Source organism: Lissotriton helveticus, chromosome 9 (assembly GCF_964261635.1).
Source record: "Lissotriton helveticus chromosome 9, aLisHel1.1, whole genome shotgun sequence".
NCBI lineage: Eukaryota > Metazoa > Chordata > Amphibia > Caudata > Salamandridae > Lissotriton > Lissotriton helveticus.
Window position 1 is genome coordinate 1,290,754,826 of NC_136070.1, and position 16,514 is coordinate 1,290,771,339.

Genomic DNA, 16,514 nt, shown 5'->3' on the forward strand with positions numbered 1-16,514 from the left:
TAGCCTTCCACCTCAGGAAGAAAGTGGAGGAGGAACTCGAAGACCTCGATAGGCAGGGCATAATTGAGAAAGTCGAGGGACCCACACCCTGGGTATCACCGATCGTGGTGGCACGGAAGCCCAAGCAGCCAGGCCAGGTACGCATATGCGTGGATATGCGCCTGCCCAACGCAGCAGTCAAGCGGGAACGTCATTTGACACCTACCATTGACGATATCTTGGGCGAACTAAATGGCGCCAAATGGTTTTCCAGGATGGATCTCCGTTCCGGCTACCACCAGCTGCCCCTGCACCCCGATTCCAGGTACATCACCACTTTCTCGACCCATGTGGGACTCAGACGTTATCGGCGCCTCAACTTCGGCATATCCAGCGCGGCCGAGGTCTTTCAAAATACGATCCGAGAAGTACTGAGCGGACTCCCAGGAGTATTGAACGTCAGTGACGACCTGCTTATATACGCACAATCTGTGGAAGAGCACCACCAGAGGTTGAGGGGAGTACTGCAAAGAATCAAAGACTCCGGCCTCACCCTACACAAAGAGAAGTGCCAATTTCTACAAAATAAAATCAGTTTTTTCGGATACACATTCTCCGACAGAGGGATCGCACCCGATCCTGACAAAGTCAAGGACGTGCAAGCAGCTCCTGCCCCGACGAACATCTCGGAGGTGCGAAGTTTTCTAGGAATGGTCAACTTCTGCGGGAGATTCATCCCGGACCTTTCCAACCTCACCGACCTCTCCGAGAACTCACAAAGTCGACCGCCCCCTGGCAGTGGGGCGAAGAACAAACAGAAGCATTCCAGAATACCAAGGCAGCACTGTCAGACGAAAAGACACTCTCCTACTTCGACCCGGCCAGGCCGACCAACATCGCTGTTGATACCAGTCCGTACGGTCTGGGAGCGGTCCTGACCCAACGCCACGGGGAAGATGACTGGGCGCCTATCGCCTACGCGAGCAGATCGCTGACCGAGACTGAGCAACGGTACTCTCAGATTGAGAAGGAGGCCATAGCGATCCATTGGGCGTGTAGACATTTCCATGTGTATGTGTACGGACATCCATTCACCGTCTCCACGGACCACAAGCCCCTGATTCCGCTATTCCGAGGGTCAGTCTCCAAACCACCCCCCAGGATAGAAAAGTGGATCCTGCAACTACAGGAGTATGACTACCGGCTGGAGTTCAAACCAGGGGCTACCAACCCAGCAGATTATCTCTCCAGACACCCCCGGGCAGCCACCAGCAGGGAAAAGGAGGATGCTGAAGATACAGAAGCATATGTGAAGGCGGTAGTCGAGAGGTCAAGGCCTTTGCCCATGAGTCTGGACATGATCATCGAAGCAACCAAAAATGACGAGATCTCCCAACTCATAGCGTGCGCCATACGCACCAACGACTGGAGGACCCTCCAAACATCGTTGAACAAAAGAACACCTCCAGCAAAAAGAGCACTGGAAGCACTGCTGAAGGTCAAAGAAGAACTATCAGTGGACAATCAAGGGTGTTTATTAAGAGGACCCCGAATTGTAATGCCTTCAAGCCTCACCCACCAAGCTATCACTCTCGCTCACCGAGGACACCAGGGAGTGGTAAAGACCAAGAGCAGGCTTCGCGCAAAAGTGTGGTTTCCTGACTTGGACTCCCAGGTGGAACGAGCCGTCAAAGACTGTCAATGGTGCCAAGCCGCCGGACCCCCGGACAGCCCGCCCCCGGTCATCACCGAAGACGACCCGCGGAAACCGTGGGAGCATGTAAGTGCCGACTTTGGCCATCTGCCAGATGGGAGACATATGCTGGTCATTATGGATGACTTCATGAAATATCCGGAAGTGGTAATTGTAACGACGCTCACCGACAAGTAGGTCATAGCTAAGTTTGAAAAGGCCATCGCCACACATGGCATCTTCGAACGGGTCAAGACCGACAACGGCCCACCTTTTCAAGGACAAGAGTTTGCGGACTATCTGGCAGAGTGGGGAATACAACACAGGAAGGTGACTCCCCGGTGGCCGCAAGCCAATGGAGAGGTGGAAAGATGTATGCGCACCCTAAACAAAATCATCCGGATTGCCCATGCTGAAGGAGTCCCATTGGAAAAGGAAATATACTAGTTTCTCAGGGAGTACCGGCTTACACCGCATCGCACCACAGAGGCTGCCCCCGGCCCATCCACAATGGGACGAATAGTCCGTGACACCATCCCCAATCACCACACCCGGACTCCCAACAAGGCGAACTCGCGGAGAACATGGTCCAACAGGAAGAGGTCAAATGATTAGGCCAGCTTTCGGAGGAGAGCCAAAGAATCGCCTATTGAGGAGAACGACCGAGTCTACGTAAAGGACAGGTACCCGGGGAGTAAGTTCAGACTCCCTTATGAGCCACGGCCGTGGACCGTCACGAGCCGAAAGGGGACAATGATAACAGCTCAGCGAGGAGGAGAGACAGTCACTCGCAATGTTTCGTTCTTTAAAAAAGCGGCAAATCCGACAGAAGACCAGCCCGACCCAGAAAGTCATCAGGAATCACCCGACCGACCCGACGCACGCCAGAACACCCCAGACAGTGCCGGTAATGACAAAAGCGACAGTCCTGCAGAAGGGCCACGAACCTCCGAGACACCTAAAGCTGCAAGTTCTCAGAGCCCACTGGGGTCCCAGGCGATCGTGCCTCCCAGTAACGAGCCACCCAGGAGAGTGCTATTCCGTGGGGAAGCGGCAGGCTACGGACTTAGAAGAAACCCAGCCCCTTCCTCGCAGCTGGCAGACTATGCGGTCGGCTGAATCTGAGTAGCTGAATCCAGAGACTGGTAACTGGCCGGATGGCCGTGAACTTTTTGTGTTACTGTTTATTCCAATGCATGCGTGCCTCTGTATCCCAGTGATTTTGATTCTCAATTAAAGGTTGAAAGGAATGTAATGTTGAGGGACCGCACGGTTGCGGTCTAGTTTATCGCGCACGTAGGTGTGCGCATACGCGGCGGCGTACAGACGCCGTGTATCGTATAAAATAAAGGAGGCGTGGCCCCAGTAGTTAGTTGGGACCACGCGGATACTAGAACTGGTGTCCGTGTCGGTTAATGAGTTGCGCGATCTGCCAATGCGCCCGACACAGGCCAGAACCTGACAGGGCCTTCCAGGGTGCAGGAGGGTGAGTGCACAGGGGCTGGCACAGGAATGAGTGGTGGAGTCAGACAGATGTGGTTCAGATGTCCAGAGAGCCAGCTGTGCAGATTCAGCTGTGAAGGATGCAGAGGTGTGCAGGGTGTGAGTTGTGGGAGGTCGCATTGGCCCAGGTGTGAGGGAATTAGTTGGGTCAGGGGTCCATTGACTTCAAGTATTGGTGCTGTGCATGAGTGCACGTGCGCATCCTGTGCTGGTGTTCCGAGCACGCGCATTGCGCTCCTAACTGGTACTGATAGGAGCATGCGCAGAGTGCTGACACCGACATTCACTGTTCGCAGCTGCGTAGTGTGGTGAAGTCTCGTCTACGCATGCGCATCGTTCTGACACTCCTAATAATGGTATTCCGACCATGCGCAGTGTGCTCAGAGGTAATCTCTGGTGCACTGCGCATGCTCACTGTGTTGACACTATCGTCATGCTGGTGTTTACGGCGTGCGCAATGCCCTGCAGTAAATCTCGGGTGCTGCGCATGCGCAGTGTGCGGACACGAACTGATGGTGGTGTTCCGGCCATGCGCAGTGCGCTGCCAGCCTCAGGGCTGGTGTACTGCGCATGCGCGATCTTCCGATACAAAGCACGTGCTGCCGTTGTAACGACCATGCGCAGTATGCTGCCAGGGGCGGCTCGTGCGGTGCGCATGCGCAGAAAGTCGCCTTTCGTACCGTTCCAGTCATGCGCAGTGTCATCTCGGGTATCACGCGCATGCGTAGTGCGCTGTACAGCCTTGACGATCTTCTACGCATGCGCACTACTCTTGGAGGCTCCTCGTCCACAGAAGGGCTGTCCGGGGGTTCATCCGCGCTCTCTCGGGTCCGCCGCCCCCCCCCCCCCCCCCCCCGCGGTCCCTGCAGCCGGACACTACTGGGGAGAGGCCGCAGCGGAGCAGGAGCCATGTCCCGGCGGAGCCCGGACGAGGTGAGGGAGGTAGTGAGTGAGGAGTGACGCCCTGTGAGTGACACCCTGTGAGGGAGTGAGTGACAACCTGAGAGGGAGTGACACCCTGTGAGGGAGTGACACCCTGAGGGAGTGACACCCTGAGGGAGTGACAACCTGTGAGGGAGGGAGTGAGTGAGGGGGTGAGTGACAACCTGTGAGGGAGTGACACCCTGAGGGAGTGACACCCTGTGAGGGAGTGCCGCCCTGAGAGTGAGTGAGTGAGTGCCGCCCTGAGAGTGAGTGAGTGAGGGCCACCCAGTGAGTGAGTGAGTGAGGGCCGCCCTGTGAGTGAGTGAGGGCTGCCTGTGAGTGAGTGAGTGAGTGAGGGCCGCCCTGAGAGTGAGTGAGTGAGGGCCAACCTGAGAGTGAGTGAGTGAGGGCCACCCTGAGAGTGAGTGAGTGAGGGCCACCCTGAGAGTGAGTGAGTGAGGGCCACCCTGAGAGTGAGTGAGTGAGGGCCACCCTGAGAGTGAGTGAGTGAGGGCCACCCTTTGATTGAGTGAGTGAGTGCCACCCTGAGAGTGAGGGAGTGCCGCCCAGAGAGTGAGTGAGGAGTGAGTGAGTGAGTGCCGCCCTGTGAGTGAGGGAGGGAGTGAGTACCACCCTGAGTGAGTACCACCCTGAGTGAGTGACGCCCTGAGTGAGTGACACCCTGTGAGGGTCAGACCGTCCTGTCCTGGACACGAACGGTCGCTCCCCTGCCTCCTCCTGCAAAGACCTGGTATCGTAGCGCCTGACTCTGCTGTAATTTCACCGCAACGTTCACTGCTGACCTGAAATTGTAGCGCCTGACTCTGCAATTACTGTCATAGCGCTTGAGTGCAGACGATTTCCATTTAAGTAGCGCTTGACTGCTCGGTCTCTAACCTAATCATAGTGCCTGCATTGTTATAACTTTTTTGATCGCTAGCGCGCACTTCCTGGCTGTGCTTTTACGGAGATTTGATTATTTGATTTGAGTATTTAAAAGCGCCCCCGTTTCCACTGCAAGGCTTGTTGTTGTTGCTGCCTTGTTGTTGTTACTGCCATTTTGTTTTCCATCCCCTGGCCCTTCCCCCACCTCGCTCCCGCCTCCCGGCTGACCCTCCCACCCACGGAATCCATAGGCCATCCTCGCACCCCCTTTGAGCTGTGACCGTCCTGTCCTGGACACGAACGGTCGCTCCCCTGCCTCCTCCTGCGAAGACCTGGTATCGTAGCGCCTGACTCTGCTGTAATTTCACCGCAACGTTCACTGCTGACCTGAAATTGTAGCGCCTGACTCTGCAATTACTGTCATAGCGCTTGAGTGCAGACGATTTCCATTTAAGTAGCGCTTGACTGCTCGGTCTCTAACCTAATCATAGTGCCTGCATTGTTATAACTTTTTTGATCGCTAGCGCGCACTTCCTGGCTGTGCTTTTACGGAGATTTGATTATTTGATTTGAGTATTTAAAAGCGCCTCCGTTTCCACTGCAAGGCTTGTTGTTGTTGCTGCCTTGTTGTTGTTACTGCCATTTTGTTTTCCATCCCCTGGCCCTTCCCCCACCTCGCTTCCGCCTCCCGGCTGACCCTCCCACGCTCCGCCCCCTCCACTCTCCATTTAAGGCAGATGCACCCACGTGCAGCGTCCACGCGCTACGGCCACGCCGAAGGTGCGCCAAAGGTAAGCCCGTCTGCGCCCGTCCGCGCCTGGACCGCGCCCAGCGCCCGTCCCCCTGCTCTATGCCGCTCCCAACCCCCCAGAGTAACTTATGATGCCGCTACTCTCCTCGCCCTCAACGCCGGACGCACCCCACTTTGCTGCGCAGCAACCCCAGGACGTACCCACGGCCCATTCTCCTGCCTCTCCTGTAAGTTCAACTGCTTCAGGACCCTCACCAAACACACTTCCTCCACACACAGCTCCGAACCCAACGACTTGAAATGCATCCTACTGAACACCCGCTTGGTCCACAGACATGCAACCGAACTCTGGGACCTAATCGACACTGCGTCACCTGACATCGCCTTCCTTACTGAAACATGGATGAATGCATCCTCTGCCCCCGACATCGCCATAGCCATACCGGACACTTACAAGATCATTCGAAAAGACCGCACCGATCAAACTGGAGGAGGCATCGCCATCGTCCATAGAAACACCATCAAAATTACAACCAGCTCTGACGACAATCTTGCAACCGCCGAACACCTCCACTTTCAGATCCACACCGACCCCAGGACCACACTTAGAGGAACCCTCATTTACAGGCCCCCAGGCACCCGATCTCAATTCAGCGACGACATCACTGACTTCGTCAGCCCGCACGCCCTCGCCTCAGAGAACTACATTCTTCTAGGAGACCTCAACTACCACCTTGACAACATTCTCGACAACAACACCACCACCCTTCTGGACAACCTGTCCAATCTCGGACTCAAACAACTTGTTGACACCCCCACTCACACAGCCGGACACACGCTCGACCCTATCTTCACCTCCAGCAAGCACATCCCCTTCGATCACACTACAGCTCTCCACTGGACGGATCACAGCTGTGTTCACTTCAGCTACAAAACAACCCTGACCCACAACCGTCCACAACCCATTCCCCGAAGAAAATGGAACAAAATCACCACTGACCAACTCCTCACATCACTCAGCCAAAATACTCCCACCCTAACAACGGACCCAGACCAAGCGGCCACCAACCTCAGGCAATGGATTACCCACAGTGCAGACGAACTAGCACCCCTGAAAAAACACCAGTTGAAATCATCCAGCAAAAAGGCTCCCTGGTTCAATGATGACCTTAAAAAATCCAAGAAGACATGCCGCACCCTGGAGAAGAATTGGAGAAAAGATCCAACCTCAGACAACATGACCTCCCTCAAGACAGCCACCCGCAAACACCACCAACTGATTCGATCCGCCAAGAAATCAGCATTTAAGGACCGTCTCAACAACAATTCTCATAACAGCAAGGAACTCTTCAATATCGTCAAAGAATTCACCAACCCTCCCGCAGCATCCAACGACATCACTAACTCCCAAGACCTCTGCGATGCGTTATCCTCCTTCTTCTACAACAAAATTGCCGACATCCACAACAGCTTCAAGAATACTCCCAATGAACAACTCACCCCACCCCCTTCAGATCCCACCCTTCCAACTAACTACCTTAACTCCTGGAACCCAGTCACCATTGAAGACACCATTCGCCTCATGAACTCAATCCACTCTGGCTCACCTTCTGACCCCTGTCCCCACTACATCTTCAACAAAGCCGACTCCATCATCGCCCCCCAACTCCGTGACGTCATCAACTGCTCCTTCAACTCCGCCACCTTTCCAGAAATATGGAAACACGCCGAACTCAGCGCCCTTCTGAAAAAACCAACAGCAGACCCCTCAGAACTGAAAAACTACCGACCCATTTCCCTCCTCCCTTTCCCGGCCAAAGTCATCGAGAAAGCCGTCAATAGGCAACTCGCAGCCTTCCTTGAATCCAACAACTCCCTGGATCCCTCACAGAACGGCTTTCGAGCCAAACACAGCACCGAAACCGCCCTCATTGCGGCGACCGACGACATCCGAGCACTCCTGGACAACAGTGAAACAGTGGCCCTCATTCTACTCGACCTCTCCGCCGCCTTCGACACTGTCTGTCATAACACCCTCATACAACGCCTCAACAACATCGGCATTCAAGGTAAAGCCTTGGACTGGATCATCTCGTTCCTAGCCGGGAGATCCCAGAGAGTCCGACTCCCCCCTTTCTACTCAGAGCCCACCGAAGTCATCTGCGGCGTACCTCAAGGCTCCTCACTCAGCCCCACCCTCTTCAACGTCTACATGAGTCCCCTCGCCTCCATCGCACGTCAACACAACCTCAACATCATCTCCTAAGCCGACGACACCCAGCTAATCCTTTCCCTCACCAAAGACCCCAACACCGCCAAAAACAACCTTCACGAAGGTATGAAAGAAGTAGCCGAATGGATGAAACCGAGCCGCTTAAAACTCAACTCAGACAAAACGGAGGTGCTCATCCTAGGATCCTCCCCCTCAGCTTGGGACGACTCCTGGTGGCCTTCCGCTTTGGGATCAGCGCCCACACCCACAGACCATGCACGTAACCTTGGCTTCATTCTAGACTCCTCTCTCTCAATGTCCAGACAAGTCAACGCCGTATCGTCCTCCTGCTTCAACGTCCTTCGCATTCTCAAAAAGATCTTCCGCTGGATCCCCCTCGAAACAAGAAAAACTGTCACCCATGCACTGGTCACGAGTCGACTGGACTATGGCAACACACTCTACGCCGGAATTACAACAAAATTGCAGAAAAAGCTCCAGCGCATCCAAAACGCATCAGCGAGACTCATATTAGACATCCCGCGCCAAGAGCACATCACCGGTCACTTAAAAAACCTCCACTGGCTTCCCGTCAACAAAAGAATTACTTTCCGCCTTCTTACCCACGCACACAAGACCCTTTATAATCTAGGACCCGAATGCCTCAACACCCGACTGTCCTTCTACTATCCCACCCGCCAACTAAGATCATCCAATCAAGCCCTCGCCGCAGTCCCGCACATCCGAAAAACCACCATAGGTGGCAGATCCTTCTCCTTCCTGGCTGCCAAGACCTGGAACTCACTCCCCACCCACCTCCGCCTTACTCAGAATCACATCTCCTTCAGAAAAGAACTGAAAACATGGCTATTCGACAAACAATGAACCCCTCCCTCGAGCGCCTTGAGACCCTCTGGGTGAGTAGTGCGCTTTATAAATGCCTGAACTTGAACCCTGAGAGTGAGTGAGGGCCACCCTGTGAGTGAGTGAGCGAGTGCCGCCCTGAGAGTGAGTGCCGCCCTCAGTGAGTACCACCCTGAGTGAGTTAGTGCCGCCCTGTGAGTGCCACCCTGAGTGAGTTTTTAAATTGTGCATGCCAGATAAACCTCCATGCTTGGTGCAACCCATTTATCCCCAAATAGCCTGATATTATCAACATACCAGTTTAAACTAAAAACGTTTCTCCTATCCTTTTTGAATACCTGTCTGACACCCTTTGCCCCCCCCTCCCTCGCCCAGCCCTCCACCAAATTTAGTGGTCACCTGGCCTAACCAAGGCCAGGGGTTTGTCATCCAAGAGAGCAGAGCCCCGCGCACCCGCCAGATCTCCCCCCATGTAATCCCTTCTGTGTCTAACAAAACAAAAAAAAGACCATATTTAACCGAGATGAACAAAGATAAAAATTATTGAGATCCGTATCTGTGACAGTGCAGCTACACAATTCTCCTAGTCAAGCCAGGATGCAGAACATTATGAACAAAGTATACTTTGGCCTGAAACAAAACTGCGTGTGGTTCCCTTATATACAATCTTTAGTCTAGCATGGTTCTGAAGGTACACATCAGCTCCAAGTTTTTGAAAAGGGGCAAAGAGCTGCCGTAATCTCCATCTGCGTTTGACTGTGGCACGCGCAAAGTCAGGTCTAGTGAAAAAGGTTATTCCGTCAAAGGACCGTTTACTTGTGGGTCTAGCCAAATCATAAAGAGTTTGACGGAGGAGAAAATTCCCAAAGAACAAAAGAATGGCGCTGAGGTGTTGCTGCGTTGATGAAGGACGTTTGGCCCGGGACAAAGGGAAGCTGTGTGTTCGCTGAACTTCTTTATCCCAGTCCCAGGAGTGTAATTCTGGAAGAGCCCCTTTGAGAAGTGTGATCATAAAGCTTCTGGGATCATCCCTTTCCACACCTACCGGGATCCTTAGGAACCTGAGATTGTTGCGGCGCTGCCTATTTTCCTGCTCCTCCGTCTTCCACATAAGATCTTTGACTACACACTCATGTTCGTCTCTGCATTTTTAGCGTGCCTACATCTTTTTCATGATGCTCCGTCCTTTACTCTACAGAAGACATCCGATATACAATTTCGGCGCACGTTTTACCGACCCTCCTGACAGCCCCTTGCAGTTTCTTGGCAGCCAGGCGTGATCTACGGCTGTCTGCTTTACCTTCCTCCTGGAAACTCTTGATAGATTGAAGAACAACTGCCACAGCTGGTTCACTCTTTGACCCTCCATGGTCTCCACTTTTGTTGCTACTTGTAATTGTTTGCCACTTGAGGCACCCATGGAGTCAGATAATATTGTAAGCTTAGTATCTCTATAGTCCCACCTCATATCTGTTGCACTTCCTCTGTCAGAGATTTCATATTTTTTTTGGCGACCCCCATTTTTCTTATTTTGCAATTTTTCAAACCATGTTTGTTTTTCTGAGGGTCCGTATTAGAACTACTATATCATTTAGGGCCATCTTCCCCGCTTGACACAGAAATACTTATATCTGACAGCTCTGATTCATCTGTTAATGAGTAGAACTTTTCTTGATTGTCAGGCGTTTTGAGTAAGTGGCTTTGGAGCACATCGCTTGCAACTTGTAGTGTTGCTACAGTTTCTACATTTCCTTCAGTGAAATTTGCACCATCATTTGAGTTTCTGATTTTACTGCTACGTCTTACAGTCTTGTCCACAAAGCTACCCTCATCTGTCTGGGCCAAAGGTATAAAATTTACCTCAAAGCATGCTTTATCCACCAGATCTGCAGGAAAGCGAGTGCCTGGAAGCCATGGTTCAAAGAATGCAGCTGGCAGCTTTTGATCCGACAGTGCTCCTTCAATCTGCTCCACCGCCTCTGCTTCCACACTCGAGGCTTCTTCTAAAGACTTGGGCCCAGGTCCGGCCTTCCCTGTTGCACCAAAACTGCTGGTGATTAAAGGTTGGGAGTAACTGGTTTCTTTGTAGGATTTAGCTGGACCTGTTTTTGAAATTTCAGTAGTTTCCAAGTGATTTTTTTCACTGCTCTCCCCCTTCTCCCCTTTCTCGCCCCCGATGCTGCATTTACTTCTAGCGCCCAGAGTGTCCAGCCTTTTCTGCCGGGTGACTGCTAGTGCAGAGCTGGGCTGTGAGGCTGCGTGTGTTTGGGAGTTAAGCGAGGACACATTCTTTTCTTTACCAGCTTTCCCCCCCCCTGCCTGCTATCCTTACTTGGTTGTAGCGATTCCTGTTGCAACAAAGTATCACTGCGGTGAAGCCGGTTTTTAGGAAAGCGACGTGCTGTCCTGAAAGCTGTGTGTTACAAGAAGCTTTCCGCTTGTCAGGAAACGTGCTTTGGATCACAGACGAACTCCTGCGTTTTGGCCGCGCTGATGAGTGATCACGCAGGTCCAGGGGAATCCAGGAAACCCGATCCGTTTAGGCGCTCTCGAGGCTGGGGAGAAGTGAGACGTGCATCTTCCAACGTTAATGAGAAATACTTGCAAACCCCGGGGTATGTGTTTCCGCTGCATTACTCTTATTTTCAGGCCTTAAAATGGCTCCGGTCCTTTCTGTTGGATAGACGGCAAGCGGTATCCCTTCCACCGTATCTATCTGCCTTCTCTAACGTCCCGCATGGAGTTCCGCAGGGTTCGGCCATCAGCCCCATACTTTTTAACATCTATATGAAACCCCTGATTGCAGTCATCAAACAATATAACATCAATATTGTCAACTACGCTGATGACACTCAGTTGGTCTTTTCCTTGGAGGGCGAGCAATCAACCTCTTTAGAGGAATTTCATAGCTGTCTGCGAGACACGGCCGTATGGTTGAGGGATAACTCGCTGCAATTCAACTCTACTAAGATGGAGGTGCTCTACTGCACCACGCAAAAGATTCCTCCCATGTTGCCCAATAACTTCTGGCCTTCTGAGACTCCTAGTTTGGTTCGCTCTGTGCAGACTGTCCGCAATCTGGGGGTTATGATCGACAATAAACTAACTATGGAGGCGCAAGTGACTAAAACAGTGAGCTGTTGTTTGTCCATTATTAGATCTTTGCGTAAGATCCTCCCCTTGCTCCCACCCTCAGCGCGTACACTAGTCACACACAGTACCATCCTCAGCAGACTCGACTATTGTAATGCTCTGTTGCTTGAGTCTCCTAGATCTCTTTTGGATAGGCTGCAAAGAGTTCAATCATCGGCTGCAAAACTTGCACTTGGGTGGCCGAGGAGGTCGTCATCCTCTCAGGCTCTGGCAGAGCTCCACTGGTTACCAATGAAACAGCATATCCAGTTTAAGTCGCTCTGCCTGTTGTTTAAAGCTCTACATGGAGCGGGTCCCGCCTCACTACAGAATCAATTTAACTGGTATGCTCCCACTAGACATCTGCGCTCGGTAGGAGCAAAATTGGTGAAGATACCCAGATTAAAAAAAGTTAGATCAGGTGGTAGATCCTTTGAGGTTGCAGCGGCTAAACTATGGAACACCCTTCCACTGGAACTTAGGCAGATCAGTGAACTCCTACCCTTTAGAAGGAGATTGAAAACTTGGCTATTTCCCAAACTAAAGCCGAAGGATCAGTAGCGTTTTTGCTATAACTGTGTGACTTCTCACTTCTTATCCATAGCGCCAGGATGCCTGTTCAGGTGACAGTGCGCTCTATAAATTCAATAAATAAAGAAATAAATAAAAATTTTTCCTGCATTCTTATCTTTTAAGGCATACGGAGCATATAGAGCAGTTACTAGGGGTTCCGATCAGCGGCGGAGATGTCACTCGGGCGCCATCTTGCCTCTACTGAGACGTTGGATTTTCAATGAATAATGACGGCTGCACAGAAGAAAGGGATGTTCTTGCATTCTGTAGGGCCAGAGGGACTTAAAGCATTTAATCAAATGTCCAAGGTTGGTGGGGGTGGTGATAGAGAGGTGTATGTTACAGCAATTTTTTATTTTGATCGCAAATTTTAACCAATGGTTTGCATTGGAAGTTTACGTTACAAATTCTTTGAGGATGCAAGGCACTGATGAATCAGTTGATAGTAATGTCTCTGTGCTTAGGACGTTATCTTCAGATTGTACATTTGGCGAGTTACAGAAGGACTTCATCAGGGATCAAGTGGTTACACATGTAAAAGATGCTGTCATCCAAGAGAGATTGTGGGTGAATGGTAATGCTAATCCAGTTTGCATTTTAGCCATAGTAAGGAAGGCGGAGATGTCTAGTACAAGTGTCACAGAGGTAAAGAATGAGAATGGTGGGAAAGACAATGGGATTGTGGCTAAAGTAGGGTGCAGCAGTGTGAAGAGTGAACAGTACAATAAAAAGAAGCCTGGATGTACGAAGGATCAGCCCGCAGAATTTAATAGGGACAAGGTGAGATGTTACAGATGCAAAATGAAGTTTCATCTTGCTAACAACAAATTGTGTCCAGTTATTAAGCAAAGGAGTTCTGTGTGTGGTGTGATTGGGCATTTTGCAAAAGTGTGCAAAAAGGCACAAACAACAGGGTCAAGTGTGTGGAAGATTGCAATAATAGCGAAGGTGATTTTTTAGTGTCATGGCATTGAGGAAAACAATTTGTTTGTACTAATCTTCACCAGTTATTTTGAATATCAATAATATTTTTGTATGGACATCCAAATTTGTTGAGAGGCTGGAAGCCAACTTAGAGATGCCAGATATTCATCCAGAGGGGTATTTGGATGAGAGAGTAGAAATAATTGGTTTCCGTACGCTGGTTTTTAAAATCCAAACCTGTGAATGTGTTGCAAAACTATATGTGTCTAAACAAGGACCTCAAGTTTTGGGTTGGTTTGAGCAAGGGAAACTTGACATCATATTAAACCCTAATAGTCCAGATACTGTTATGGTGGTTGATGATTGCAATGGTTGTGGGGCGGAAATGTTAAAAAAGTTCCCTGAGGTTTTTAGGGATGGTATTCGAGAACTAATCAATTTCAAGCAGAATATAATTTTAAAGGAATATGCGTACCCTAACATTTGTAAAGCAAGGAACATTCCCTTAGTGGTGAGGAATGAGGTGGAAAGGGGATTAACAAAATTAGTAAAGGAAGACATTATTGAAAATATTGAATCTTCAGAGTGTGTGTCTCTCATTGTGGTCGCAAGGCGAACTAATGGCAATATTAGATTATGCATCGACTTGCGCCCCCTTAACAATAATATTGTTATTTATCAGTTTCCCCTACCTCGTATTACTGAAATGTTGGGTCGTATTACTGAAATGTTCGCTATGGTGGGCAAAACCACATTCTTTTCATGCATTGATCTGTCGGCTGCCTAACCACCAGATCGTACAGCATGACAGTTGCAAAAGTTATACTGCTTTCATCAAACTATTTGGGTGTTATCAATTTAAGAGAATGCCGTTTGGACTCTCTTCAGCGGCAGCTGAATTCGAGTGCATTATGCATGATCTGTTTGGGGATTGTAAGAATACTGTTTGTTTCCAGGATGATATCCTGATTTTTGGAAACAACAAAGCAGAGCATGATAACACCTTAGAGAAGGTGTTGAAAACGTTATGTGACAAAGCGTTAAGCACTCAAAATGCAAGTTTGCTGTCTCCTCAGTTACATATTTAGGACATGTCCTATGTGAGGAAGGAATCAAACCCAAACCTGATTTATTTGAGGCCATTTGTTGAGCTCCTTCCCAAGTTTCTAAAAATGATGTGAGGTCATTTTTTTTTAACTGAGCTTTACTCTAAGTACATGCAGAATTTCTCATGAAGGACTTTCTAAATTAGGCAATTACTAAAAAACAAGAATACATTTTTATAGGATGCTGAATGTGAAAAAGAGTTTCAGGATGTGAAACTAGCGATAGGGAGAGCTGCTTCATTGAGTGGATTTGACCCTCAGCTTACTTGTGTCGTCACAACGGATGCCAGTTCCAAGGGGTCGGGTGCCATACTAGCCCAGAAAATTGAGAACGGCGGTGAGCCCATCATAGCGTATGCGCAGTAGGAGACAATGCCGAGGAAGAAGTATTCTACCATCGAGAGGGAGACTTTGGCTCACGTTTGGGCATTAGAGCACGTCAGACCTTTCATATGGGGTAAACCGCGTGAAATCAGGAGCGATCATAAACCTTTAGTACGTTTACTTGCTACAGAAGGGATGATCAAAGCTTCCGCGAGGATTGCTAGAATATCTATGAGGTTACAAGACTTTATTTATAAAGTACTGTGTGTACCAGGAAGAGACAATGGTAGGGCTGACTTTCTTTTTTTTATCCAGATTGCCTTTACCTATAAAGGAGAATATTCAGGATGAGTGGGATGATTGTCACATTGCTCTAGTTCATGATGAAGGTGCTATGCCTATTAAAAAGAAGTTTGGAACGAAGAATATTTGAAGGATGACATTTGCAAGAGATACAAAATGATATTGTTAGAGGTTGGCCTACCAAATATCTCATTCATCCTGAATTAAGGTGTTTTTGGAAGCAAGGAATGAATTGTCATATGTCAATGGTACTGTTTGGAGAGGGGATAGAGCGATCCCTCCTGGAGGGCTTGGGTGTACCATAGTGATGAATGGCCATGAGGGGTACAGTGGTATTGTTAAAACTAAACAGTGGGTGAAGAAGGGTTTTTGGTGGCCAGGGTTAGACATTTTCGTGGAATGGATGGTGAGGAGTTGTTAGTTGTGCCAATGCTGATAAATCTCTGAAAACATTGAGGCCCAATATGGGAGAGTATTCCATTCCTAATAACCCATGGGAAACCACTGTGATGAATATTATGGGGCCAGTTGGTCCCAAGTGTAAATATATCCTTCCTGGATGAAGTTTTCACCGAAGATGGTCTACCTGTGCGCATCATCACTGGTAATGGTGTGCAATGTTTGTCAAATAAGGCGAAGAATTATTTTCAGAGAATAGGGATTTCACATTGCACAACTTCTTTGTACCATCGTACTGGAAATTATATTATTTAAAGGTTGCATAAGGCGGCTCAAAGGCGTTATACTAATCGCAGGTGTGGAAAGTGATAAGTGGAAAACACAAGTGTGGAAGGCTGTGTGGAAGTATCGGATTACTACTAATGACATGACGGATTGTTCTCCATTTGAGACTATGAGAGGCAGACTATCTAGGACCAAAAGTAATTCCTCGTTGTTAGTAGAGTCCGCAGACAAATCTATAAATATGAATAAGATAAAAGAGAGAATAAAGAAAACTCATATAATCAACAAGTGTAGATTAGATCTGAAGAAAGGCTCAAGAAGAGATCCTGTGGTTCTAGTGGTATACTGGTAAAAGTGACAACACCGTGGCAACTGGGTAAGGGGGACAGTCTGTACATGGGACCTTTTGCTGTGAAGGTCGTCTTAAAGAATTCAGTGAGACTCTTAAATGGCAAAGTGTGGAATCTTAGCAGAATTGCTGTTCTTACATGGGAAAAAGAATTCTGTGATAAAGAATGTACTAAACTTGGTCATAGTTTTGATGATGGTGGAAGTGTTTTGGATGATCTGATGCAAAAAGAACAGTTGATGGACAGAATGCAGAACAATGTCATACATTCACCCCAGTACAGAGATCTGGGCCTAAATCCATCGTTT

The 16,514-nt window shown here is 49.5% G+C and overlaps 1 protein-coding gene across 1 annotated transcript in view; it reads left to right on the forward strand.

Annotated features, from left to right (window-relative positions):
• The first annotated feature begins 3,942 nt into the window (after window positions 1-3,942).
• LOC144782514 (uncharacterized) overlaps window positions 3,943-16,514 on the forward strand; it is an 80,682-nt gene continuing 68,110 nt past the window's right edge. The window contains exon 1 of the mRNA XM_078661917.1: window positions 3,943-4,108. Within this exon, the coding sequence (XP_078518043.1) occupies window positions 4,085-4,108 (24 nt within the window). The 5' untranslated portion in view covers window positions 3,943-4,084. The remainder of the gene's footprint in view (window positions 4,109-16,514) is intronic.